Raw genomic sequence first — 13,247 nt, forward strand, 5'->3', positions numbered from 1 at the left:
TGTAATTTGTTTTGTCACATTATGTCACATTTCTTCGTCAATTTTTTGTCAATTTCTTGTGACATTTTAGTGACATTTTTGCCACTTTTTCATCAATTTTTCGTCATTTTTTTGTCAATGTTTTCTCACTTTTTTGTCACATTTCCATCATTGTTTTCGTCTCAGTTTTGTTGCTATTTTCACACCTTTTTTCCACAAGCTTTTGGATTGGGGTAAAGCCAAACTGGAGAAAATCTGCTCGTTTCAGGCGGGAGTTAAGGGGTTAACCTGTAATATTCAGAACAAGAGACAGGTCGATGTTGATTTTGGCATTTGTCCTTTTGGCTGACAGAGTTTTTAGTTACTTAGTGGTTTATCCTGAATTCCAAACACAAACTTACATAATAAAAAAAGTGCAAACCTGTTATGTTGCTTGGCACACGCCTCCATTAAAGCGAGGAGAGCTTGTTGTTTGTTTTGTCAGAGACTTGTTTCCTCATAGCCTCGAGTTTTGTCTGAATGATTCTCACTAACCCGTTTCTCCAGGAAAATGCTTCTACGCTGACAACAAAACTCTCCTTCACATCAGGAAGTTCTGATGCAACTGACTGGACCGAAGCCAGAATCCAGTCAACAAACACGTGCGGCTGAAGAGTGAGGAAATAATAGTGTTGCAGATGGACGAAAGAGAAATGCTATAAAGATATTTAGGGATTTGTTTGTCCAGGCACGTTCAGCTGATCATTCTAGTGCTCTGGTTCCACTGAATGTTTTTGATTCACAAGGACTCGTTTTGCAGATGCAGATGTAGGACATGGAAGAACATTAGAGTGAGTTGTAGTGAGTCCTCCTGACCTGTGAGGGCGCCGGCGTCGGTGACGTCGCACTGAAGGAAAATGGAACGATCGGCTCCAAACTCAGAGTCCAGCTCCGACTTACACTGATCCCCACACGAGCGGTTCAGGTCCACCACGGCCACCTACAAGACGAGAAACACTGTCAGGAATACAGGAGAAGAAGTACTACTACTACCACTGTCACCTACAAGACGAGAAACACGGTCAGGAACACAGGAGAAGAAGTACTACTACTACTACTGCCACCTACAAGACGAGAAACACGGTCAGGAACACAGGAGAAGAACTACTACTACTACTACTACTACTGCCACCTACTAGACAAGAAACACTGTCAGGAACACAGGAGAAGAAGTACTACTACTACTACTGCCACCTACAAGACGAGAAACACTGTCAGGAATACAGGAGAAGAAGTACTACTACTGCCACCTACAAGACAAGAAACACTGTCAGGAATACAGGAGAAGAAGTACTACTACTGCCACCTACAAGACAAGAAACACTGTCAGGAATACAGGAGAAGAAGTACTACTACTACTACTACTGCCACCTACAAGACGAGAAACACTGTCAGGAATACAGGAGAAGAAGTACTACTACTGCCACCTACAAGACAAGAAACACTGTCAGGAATACAGGAGAAGAAGTACTACTACTGCCACCTACAAGACGAGAAACACTGTCAGGAACACAGGAGAAGAAGTACTACTACTACTACTACTGCCACCTACTAGATGAGAAACACTGTCAGGAACACAGGAGAAGAAGTACTACTACTACTACTACTGCCACCTACTAGACGAGAAACACTGTCAGGAACACAGAAGAAGAAGTACTACTACTACTACTGCCACCTACAAGATGAGAAACACTGTCAGGAACACAGGAGAAGAAGTACTGCTACTACTACTGCCACCTACAAGACGAGAAACACTGTCAGGAACACAGGAGAAGAACTACTACTACTACTGCCATCTACTAGACAAGAAACACTGTCAGGAACACAGGAGAAGAAGTACTACTACTACTACTACTGCCACCTACAAGACAAGAAACACTGTCAGGAATACAGGAGAAGAAGTACTACTACTACTACTACTGTCACCTACAAGGCGAGAAACACTGTCAGGAACACAGGAGAAGAAGTACTGCTACTACTACTGCCACCTACAAGACAAGAAACACTGTCAGGAACACAGGAGAAGAAGTACTACTACTACTACTACTGCCACCTACAAGACAAGAAACACTGTCAGGAATACAGGAGAAGAAGTACTACTACTACTACTGCCACCTACAAGACAAGAAACACTGTCAGGAACACAGGAGAAGAAGTACTACTACTACTACTACTGTCACCTACAAGGCGAGAAACACTGTCAGGAATACAGGAGAAGAAGTACTACTACTACTACTGCCACCTACAAGACGAGAAACACTGTCAGGAACACAGGAGAAGAAGTACTACTACTACTACTACTGCCATCTACTAGACAAGAAACACTGTCAGGAATACAGGAGAAGCAGTACTACTACTACTACTACTGCCACCTACAAGACGAGAAACACTGTCAGGAACACAGGAGAAGAAGTACTACTACTACTACTACTGCCACCTACAAGACGAGAAACACTGTCAGGAACACAGGAGAAGCAGTACTACTACTACTACTACTACTACTGCCACCTACTAGACAAGAAACACTGTCAGGAATACAGGAGAAGTACTACTACTGCCACCTACAAGACGAGAAACACTGTCAGGAACACAGGAGAAGAAGTACTACTACTACTACTACTGCCACCTACAAGACGAGAAACACTGTCAGGAACACAGGAGAAGAAGTACTACTACTACTACTACTGCCACCTACTAGACGAGGAAGCCACTACCGCACACAACGCTGAACATCCAGGGGGAGGACATTGAGGAGGTGGACAGTTTAAAGTACCTGGGTGTTCACCTCAACAATAAACTGGACTGGTCCCACAACACCAACTCCCATACAAGAAGGGCCAAAGTCGCCTCCACCTTCTGAGGAGACTGAGGTCCTTCTGAGGAGACTGAGGTCCTTCTGAGGAGACTGAGGTCCTTCTGAGGAGACTGAGGTCCTTCAGAGTGAGCGGGCCTCTGCTCAGGACCTTTTATGACTCTGTGGTGGCCTCTGCTCTCCACTACGCTGCCGTGTGCTGGGCCCCGGGCCGCACAGAGCGGGACAAGAACAGACTGAACAAGCTGGTCAGGAGGGCCAGCTCCGTCCTGGGCTGCCCCCTGGACTCTGTGGAGGAGGTGAGGGACAGGAGGGTGTTAGCCAAGCTCACCTCCATCATGGACAACACCTCCCACCCACTGCACGGGACTGTAGAAGAGCTGAGCAGCTCTCTCAGTGGCAGACTGAGACACCCTCAGTGCAGGACGGAGCGCTACCGCAAAGCCTTCATCCCCACTGCTGTCAGACTGTGCAATAAGACTGTGAAGTAACATGTGCAATAATCTCTGTATCAGCTGCACTTTATTAACTCTGAGTGATCTTCTTGAACGCCGACTGTAACAAGTGAATTTCTCCTTTGTGAGATCAATAAAGGATTATCTTATCTTATCTTACTAGACAAGAAACACTGTCAGGAATACAGGAGGAGAAGAACTACTACTACTACTGCTACTGCCACCTACTAGACAAGAAACACTGTCAGGATTACGGCGAGAGGAACTACTACTACTACTACTACTACTACGGCCACCTACAAGACAAGAAACACTGTTAGGATTACAGGAGAAGAAGTACTACTACTAATATGTAATACAAACATAACATTTTTAAAGCTGTAACTACTAATATAGAATTTAGTACTTTTAGTACTAATTTTAAAGTACCTTGGCCAACACTGCGGCTATTACTACTACTACTTTTTTTAATCCTTTTCCTTTTTAACAATCCTATCCCAGAGAATCCCAGAGACACAGATAAGGCTCTGCTTCGCTGGTTGACTCCAGCAGGACGTCGTTTGGCAGAGGATCCCGCCTCACTGACCTGGGCCTGTTCAGACGCTGCGCCACAAACGGAGCTTTGAGACAGAACTAAGAAATAAGGACTTATAACACCTGCTAAACAAAACTAAATGGGCTCTTTGTAGTGGGCCTCGGGATATCCCTAAGTGCTTCAAGAAACATGACTCAATCGTCCTCCATCTTATTCTGCAGATGTTTCAGTGACGTGTTTTGGCCTCTGGCGTCTTTAACTTCCACTACTACTTACTGTTGCTGCTCTGTGTGTAATGTCTGGAGGCTCAAAGATCTTTAATAAAACTCTGGATCGGACATGGTGCGCATTGACGCGGCGGCCATCTTGTGATTGGCCGCTGACGCTAAAGCTAATAGCAAATAATATGAATTGTTTTGGATTAGTTGTATTGCTGGTATCTCAATTTTACTAAAGTTCTGTATATCTTTTAACGCAGTGGTTCCCAACCTTTTTTGTCTTGCGGACCCCTTGGACCTTTCAGTGGTAGTCCGTGTACCCCCCATACCTCAAGGGTGTAGCCGTTTACTTAGAAAGCAATCACATAAAAGTGCTATTTATAAGCAAAAACACAATGTAGCGCTGCAAATAAGTAAAAAAGTATTTGGTCAGTCCCCCATAGACTTCCTATTGTATTTTGGCCAATAGGAAGTCCATTGGCCGAAATCCAATAGACTTCCTATTGGCCGAAATCCCTGCAAGGTCCTCGACTAACCCCAGGGTCTCTGTACCTAAAAAGGACTGTTGCTTCGATTCATTTTGCGTCATTTATTCTACAGTTTTCTTTCCTTCTGTGACTTAAAGCAGTGCTAAGTAACTCGTTTACCTCAATAAATCCTTTCCGTAGTCCCTCTGGGGGTGATACAAGTGTTAAAGGGATGATTGGAGGGTCTTTCATCTCCCCCTGGTGTCTCTGACCAGAAAACCACAATTGCAACTTGACTGCCTCCGGGTCAGAGTCACCAATACACACAATGGAATCACGAAGAAGAAGCTAACAGGCTAACGGGCAAAGCAAACAGCGGGCTAGCTCCACTTAAACAGTATTTACAGCCAAGTTTGAGTGAAAAAAATGATCTCCATTGTGTAATTGGATGCACAATATTCCTCCATTTGTCTTGTCTGTCAGAGTAGGATTTACTATTTTAAAATCACAACTTGCTACGACACCTGCAGTGGCGCTCATGGCCTCTAGGGGCAAGAGTTGCTTAGTACTGCTATATCCAATTATGAACCTTTTTAGTCAAAATGTGACGAAATAGGTATTTTTACCGTCAAAGTAAACATAAATAGTCAAATATTGGCTATTTAGGTTGACCATGCACAACATCAACACATCATAATACGGCACAAACTTCACGCATCAGGCTGATTTTTTTTTTCCACAAATGACTACTTTAACATACTTTTATGGGGCACAAATAATCTTACCCTATAAAAAGAAAACAAAGTCAGGTAAAGCTCCTTTAAGAATAGACATAATTTGCTTAATGTAGCACAATGCGATACAATTACACAAGGGTCATATGTATTATATGTAAACACATACAGTCCTGTAATACAGTAAATGTAAATACATGTTTACAAGAGGAATAAATATGCATCAGTGTAGCAAAATATAATGACAAAAGGTCTTTTTGTTTAAATCTAAACCATTAGATGCAAAACTTAATTTTCTTTCTACAGTTTTTAGAAAGTTTCTTCTTGATGCACTCGGTTTAGTCACAATAGATACAGACGGCATCTCTGGAATCGCCCATATATGGTCATTTTTGAAAGGGGGAAAACAATTTTGAAAAATGTATATTTTCTCTAATTATTCAAAAACTACTTTAACAAATGCTGAAATATGAATATAGTTTCTACTAAATAAAGATACAAAGACATGGGGAGGAGCAAAGTGGTTCAACAGCCCAAATACATGAATAACGGAGAATGCTAACATGATGCTACATGTTAGCATCGGGCTAATGCTAACGGTTAGCTAGCGCTTGCCACAACTGCCGTTTTTTCACTTCTACTGAACAATCTGCTGTGAGAAAATATCCATATGGACCTGATTTACACTTGACTTTATTTATGTGATTAATAAGTTGATATTCCACCAGAAAATGGCAAAAAAGAGTCTAAAGATTCTATTTTCCCCCTCGGCGAAGCCACGCCCCCTTCTATGACGAGATGCCGTCTGTATCTATATGGCCGCCAGAATTGCCATTCGTTCCAATGTGTTACTATGGCGATATTAAAGAGCTTTATTAAAGAACTTTGCCCATTGCATTGTCCCTGTCGCAATAAAGGATTCTGATGTCAGCTATAATGGCTTTTATCACTGATAAGTGTTTGACTGAGCTCAACATTTAAATCCGCCGTCTCAGAAGCTAAACAGGGTCACAGTGAACTCCAGAAAGTATCAGTGTTTAACCCAAAAGCTCACACTAACAGATAAATTAACAAATCCGCTGATTTCGGCATTCAGGTGGAAGTCGGGAAGCTCGTTTTGACCCGAGTTTCCCGGTTGATTTCCCCAGCTGAGTGAGCGTTCATGTGCCTCTTCCAATATATATTATTTCAGTTCTTTTCCCCACTTCCCGAGAACAAAACTCCACAGAAAAACTGTATTAACTGCTCGACTGGTAACTTCTCACTTTTTAGTGTCATACGGAGCAATAGAGATGACGATCACAGGGCATACAGCCAGATCCCAACCCTGACCTTCACCCAGCCCGGATGTTCCCTGTTCTCTGCCTCTGCCTCCACAGACGGGTCGAGCCTCCGATCCCATTCCTAATCCTGGTCCCATTCCTAATCCTGGTCCCATTCCTAATCCTGGTCCTATTCCTAATCCTGGTCCTATTCCTAATCCTGGTCCCATTCCTAATCCTGGTCCCATTCCTTAGGTTTATCCTGAGTGTGACGCCTGAACTGATGCTCACAACCGGTGCTCAAGTGGTTTAACTTTTGGACCAATCCTTTAGATCAGCTGAGGTGACACCGGTCAGACTCGGAGCTGCATCAGAGCAGACCTAAATCATAGACGTTTAAAACAATATAACATTGAAATACTGCACAAACCTGATGAATATACCAAGATGGATCCAAACATGAAATTAGTCTATTCCATTTCCAAAAGCTCTTCTCTGTATCGGCCATGAACTAAAACACTGTCCTCTTCAAACCCTGGTGTCAGACATGATAAAGATGATTTCTTTGAGACTATCTCTGCTGTGATAGATATTTTAGTGCAGGGGTCCTCAAACTACAGCCTGCCGGCCAAATCTGGCCTGCGAGATGATTTAACCCGGTCCCTGACTTGTAGAGCACAAATCCCTGAGTATGTAAAGTCTGTAGCCCATTCCTGCGCAGAGTTATGATTTTTTTTGAAACTAAATAACCAGTATACTCATTCCAGCCACTAGGGGGCAACATAAAATAAATATAAAATAATTCCACACGTGTCCAGCAGGACATAACACTGGCCTGGCCTGGACTGACATAAGAGATCAGGACATAACACATTAGAGCCATGTGGTAAATGAGAGTGTGTGGAGTGAATGAATAATGACTACAGTACTTTGAGAAACTTGTAACACAGGCTTGTAAAGCGCAATACAAGTCTAAGCACTGCAGTTATTACTTTGGTCACATTACGCAACTATGTTTAATTTGAAAATACAAATAAATGGAATATCTGTGGTATTTCAAATTAGACTTGATTACTATTTTTTGCAACCCACTACAGCTAAACAAACATGTGTCTGGAATCAAGTGTTGATCTTGTGGATATAGTCGTGACTGTGCAGGCGACTCATCTCTACTTCACAATGAGGCGGCTGTATTTTGGTCTGGGTCATACAATTATATGTTATGGCCAACCCGGCCCAGCCCCCCGTCACGGAACGATAATGTGGCCCCCAGAGAAAAAAGGACCCCTGTTTTAGTGTATAAATCAAATTGTTGTGCTTCAAGGTATATCTGTAAAGAATCAACCTATAGTTGTGTAAATACCCTGTTTAACCTCATTAATTCCCTTGGGGAAAAAAAACGTAGAAAATTCCCTAATCAGTACATGTTCAAACAAACTCACAGGATTAAAAAAAAAGTGTCAATAAGGACAGACTGAAGCTGAGATGGTTCAGTGAGACTGTGGAGACTCTGGAACCTGGCCAGCCAGACGTCCCAAAAGAAAAAAGATCGAAGTAATCTGTTCCCATGGACAGATTACTTGAAATACCACTCTCAAATCAGGGACAATTTTTGATTACTTTTGTAGTGGAGTTTTGGTAGCGTGCAAAAAGTCATACATACATAAGTTACATAACATTAGTTACTTGAATTATGAATATTTTACCACTAAGTGGGTAATTTTAACAAATCTGCCAATGGAATGAACATTATACTTAAAATATGAGTACAATGAAGCTTTTTTTTTTACCTTGTTTAATGTTCAAAAATACTTGATCCATTGGCAGATTACCTACTCAAATCAAGGAAAATATACTTCCGTAAAGTACATTTTTAACCAATTTTTAGACGACCTTTTGTTGTGGGTCTAAACTAAAACATTAATAACATCATTCAGTGTCTATAAGTTCAGTTTCATTTTGACGATCGATACCAGTGAGTCAGTCCATGTGACATATGACACACCGACTCCCTCAGACACTTGGTTTCATTTATTGACAGTCGTTAAAAGACTAAAAACATGCACAATAGGCTCCCCTCTAGGGGCCAGGACTCCTTTTAAAACGTGGGAGACTTAGATGATAAAAAAAGGTCTAAAGCTTCTTGAAACATAGGTCTATAACTTACTTCTTTTCTTTAGGTTTCGTTAAGTGGAAGCTGTGGTTTGACAGAGGAAGCTCAAAAACCCACGTCATGTTGCAAAAGGACGTGAGAAACTTACAAAACCCAACTCAAACTACCATAAAACATACACAATATAAACCATTACATGCATTTCATGTTATCCTTATGTATGTTTTGCCTTGAAGCATATGACAGCTTTTAATCCTTTTGTAATAATGCCTTAGTCTGTTGTTTTATTTCAGTGAAGCAGCAAATGAATGAAGAAAAGTTGTTTTTATTAGTTCTTTTGAGTGAATGACATAGAGTAAAGTTCAACAGAATTGTGACTCATTAATTTCCCACTGACAGAACATGGTTGACCTCTGTGTATGTCACTTCCTGTCAGTGTCCAATAAGGAAGTGGAATAATAAACATCACAGAATGGTCCAACTAACTAAAATCTTCAATATAATTGTGTTAAAATATGTCTAAGCAAAAATCTGCCATATGTACAGGTCGACCCATAAGTTTTTTTATTTTAAGGACGATGCAGGTTTTTGAGGATTTTTATTGGCTGATGCCGATATGTTCGGTCGATATTTTTCCAAATGTCTGGCCTATACTCCTGTAAAAACATAAATACTTTGCCACTCCAGTAGTGGTCGATCTAATTTTATTACTTTAGGTGATTCAATCATAGTTTCTGTCCCAGCTTTGATTAGTTGCCGTTAGCATTAGCATACTGTTACTAGCCGCGACATTTTGCGCTATGATCAAAAATACACTAGTGGAGGTTAAAACTAACTCAGCGATTGAATTCTCCAGGTTCTGAGCTTCAAGATGACATTCAGCATGTCCATATTGACTGAGGTTTAGTGAAACTTGTGTTTAAAGCAGTACTAAGTAACTCTTGCCCCTAGAGGCCATAAGCGCAACTGCAGGTGTCATAGCAACTTATTAACTGTCCGTGAGAGTAAATACTACGCTGACAGAAAAGACAAAGAGGGATATTGTGCATCCAATTACACAATGGAAATAATTTATTTCACTCAAACTTGGCTGTAAATACTGTTTAAGTGGTGCTAGCCCGCAGTTAGCTTTGCCCGTTAGCCTGTTAGCTTCTTCGTGATTCCATTAGTGTGTATTGGTGACACGTTGCAAGCATGGTTTTCTGGCCAGAGACACCAGGGGGAGATGAAAGACCCTCCAATCATCCCATAAACACTTGTATCACCCCCACAGAGACTACGAAAAGGATATACTAAGGTAAACAAGTTACTTAGTGCTGCTTTAAGGAACTTGTAGCTAACCATTTTTCATGGCGATGTTTCTCTCTTCCCCTGGTGCCTGGGGAGTTGTGGGGAGACTCGTTTTGAAGCCCTGACTTCGAAGTCTATCACTTTTGGTCCTCGAGATATCAGCTTTTATCAGAGCTAGATCTGCCTATAGCCGATATTGTAAAAAACCCAAATATCGGCCTGATATTTCAGCCGGCCGATATACTGGTCGACCTCTCGTCATATGCAGTTTAAAAGCCTTGCTGTGCGTAATATTGAAAAAGGGTTAAGGGGACGATCCTTTTCCTCTATCTGAAAGCAGGAACTTCAATGGAGGAAGTGAAATACTTCAAATACTTTGGCTGCTGTTTTGACGAAGCGTCTTGAGTTAAAGAGGAAATGTCACTGTCGGGATGATTTCTATGAAACTATTGAAATGGACTCTACAGTTCATTGTTGCACAAACCCAAAAGTTTCCATTGGCCAAAGTCCGTTGATACGACGCTTATCTAAACATTACAATCTTGTTTAATTTGCATCGCAGCCTCGTCTGACCCTCCCCGACGCTGAGGCAAACAAGCACACGTGCTGTTGAAATTTCTATATAGTTCCTCTTTTTTAGGTCGACATATTATAAAATTAGAGCAAAGGGTGTCTGACTACAGCACATAAAGTGATCTAAAAATAAGTAAATTGTTCTAGATCTGACACTAGAACAAGCATTTTGAGACTGGAAAATGAGGAATTACACTTAAAGGGACTACACGGAGTTTAAAAATGTTAAAATTAAGTATTTTACATGTTCAGCCATGTCCTCATGTGTAGAATGAGCCCAGACCTGTTCACCACAACTGCCTCTAAAATCCTGCACTGTCGCTCAGAAAGGTGTTAATCCGGATCCGAAGTGCCGTCATGCACGAGCTTCATATAAAGACTGCAGTTACGCATAAAACCTGAGGTGGCAGTAGTGAGTATAAAATGGCAAACTTGCATCCCCTTTAAAAAATTATATTTTACTGGAAATTAGCTCATTTTTCTTATGTGAAAAACAACCTCTTAACCTCCACCTCAACCGAGCACATTCGTTTGTTACTAACAAAAAAACGAGACGTAAACAAAGACGAAAATGCGACAAAAAGGCGACAAAAACAAGAATCAAATAAGCGCCAAAAAAGTGACGACAATATGTGACGATGCATGTTGTTTCCTCGCTTTGACGTGAGGCGTTTCACTGGCCTGTGGGCTGTAAGAAGCCTTTAGATTTGGCTAAAGCCGAACTGGAGAAAATGTGCACAATGAAAGTGTTAAACAGGAAGAAGCTCAATCCACGGGCTCCAAATCACAGAGTGTAAGAAATGATTGATTCGAGTAAACAAAATATGAAAAATTAACCAGAAAAGTCCAAACTGCAGCTTCGTTCAAAACCTGGAAGTTCAAATATTCTTCTATTTTTTTGGGTCTGCAAAATTTGAGAAGGTAAGTGTAGATCAGAGGTCACTAAACGGCTAACATGGGTGCGGCGGCTCATCCGGACCCGAACCTTGGATCTGAACTTTGGACCCGACCCTGAATCCCCTCAGACTGTGTGTGCACTCCCTCTCCCTCCCTCTGACTGCAGCAGAGCGTGAACTACAGCCCAGATGAACAGAAGGAGAAAGTCCTACATCTCAGCTCCATAATACTTTTTACAGTTTTAGAAATGGTTTTGGAATGACTGAAATGTGGCTCGCTAAAAAAAAAAAAGTAACAAGAGGAGAACTCGCTAATTAAATCTGCACGCGCGATTGTAAGGCTAAAAGAGCGCGGCTGTGTCTCGATCAGCAGCGAGCAGGTCTGGACCAGGACTACACCAGGACTACACCGGGACTACACCAGGACTACACCAGGACTACACCAGGACTACACCTGGACTAAACTCCTCCAGCTGTTCTGACCCCGAGGCGACACCAGGCCAGCTCGGAGACATAGTCCCACCAGCGTGTCCTGGGTCTTCCACGAGGCCTTGTCCCACTAGGACATGCCTGGAACACCTCCCGCAGGAGGCGACCAGGAGGCATCCGAAACAGATGCCCGAGCCTCCTCAGCTGCTCCTTTCGACCTGAAGGAGCAGCGACTCTACTCCGAGCTCCTCCCGGGTAACTGAGCTCCTCACCCGATCTCGGAGGGTGCGCCCAGCCACCCTGCGAAGGAAACTCATTTCGGCCGCTTGTATTCGTGATCTATTTCACGAGCTATTTAGGAGCCAAAACATTGAAACAGGATTCAATTGTTTGCATTATTTTCAAATCACAGTAATAGATTTAAAAAAGGCTTAAAAATCCCCATGAATTAACCCCATATATTCCGGACCTTTGCTTCTTCACTTCGGACCTTGGTGAAATTTAACTCCTGACCCCTAGTGTGGATGAAGTAGTGGTAACGGTCACAATACTTCATCAAAAGTACATAAAACATTTTAAAAAATTGCGCCGGAATTCGCTCTCCGTACGGCAACACGACGGGGACAAACCTTCTTCTTGTCGTGAATCAGTGCGTTTGACAAATCCTCTGCACAGCGCCCCCTGCTGCTCTGGAGCACTGTTGTTTTTGTCAAGGAAGACGAAAACGATATCATTACGGACCTTTTTTTAATGACGATAACGTAACGATGACGAGCGAAAACTTGCTCTTTGGCGACTAAAACAGGACGAGACGTTTATGAGTTTATGTCGACGAGACGAGACGTTCGCAAACAGAGCTTGTGCGCGGAGTGGAAGAACACACTCCAATCCAATGTGCCAAAATAATATATCGGATGTTCTTTCATTGATGACAAGAAGGATAATTGTTGTGATCAAGAACAATAACTATGAACTCTTTATTGGCATGCTGTGAAAATGATGTGAAATGCTAAAACCTCTTCGTTTGCCAGTGCTACGAAATGTAAGTCTGCTGAATCTTTGTTGAATATTGTAACTACATTAGGATAAAAAACTCATGTACAGGTGTATAGTTGTGTTTTGAAACTGAAACTGAATACTCAGGAGGGATTGTTAATCTGATTTTACAAGCTTCAGTCTACTCCCTTTGAGAGTATAAACTAAATACTACACTACTACTACACTGCAAAAAGTAATTAACTAGATTAGTAAAAAAATGTCTCAGTTTGAGCATAATAATCCAAATTTGAGTTGTTTTGACAATGCAGTTGGTCATTTGTCCCAGATTATTTCACTTGTTCTGAGATGTTTCGGACTCGTTTCACTACATTTTGTCCTTATTTCAGGTCATTTTCTTTGCCAATGGGGTAAGACAATTGGTCTTATCTCATTGGCAATTTTACTTT

General features: G+C 41.9%; 1 protein-coding gene across 1 annotated transcript in view; it reads right to left on the bottom strand.

The window, feature by feature from the left end:
- hpgd (15-hydroxyprostaglandin dehydrogenase) overlaps window positions 1-13,247 on the bottom strand; it is a 39,888-nt gene that overhangs the window by 23,918 nt on the left and 2,723 nt on the right. The window contains exon 2 of the mRNA XM_079553484.1: window positions 835-958. Coding sequence (XP_079409610.1) covers window positions 835-958 — 124 coding nt within the window. The remainder of the gene's footprint in view (window positions 1-834; window positions 959-13,247) is intronic.

This window comes from Gobius niger, assembly GCF_951799975.1.
Source record: "Gobius niger genome assembly, chromosome: 3".
In the NCBI taxonomy this organism is placed as follows: Eukaryota; Metazoa; Chordata; class Actinopteri; order Gobiiformes; family Gobiidae; genus Gobius; species Gobius niger.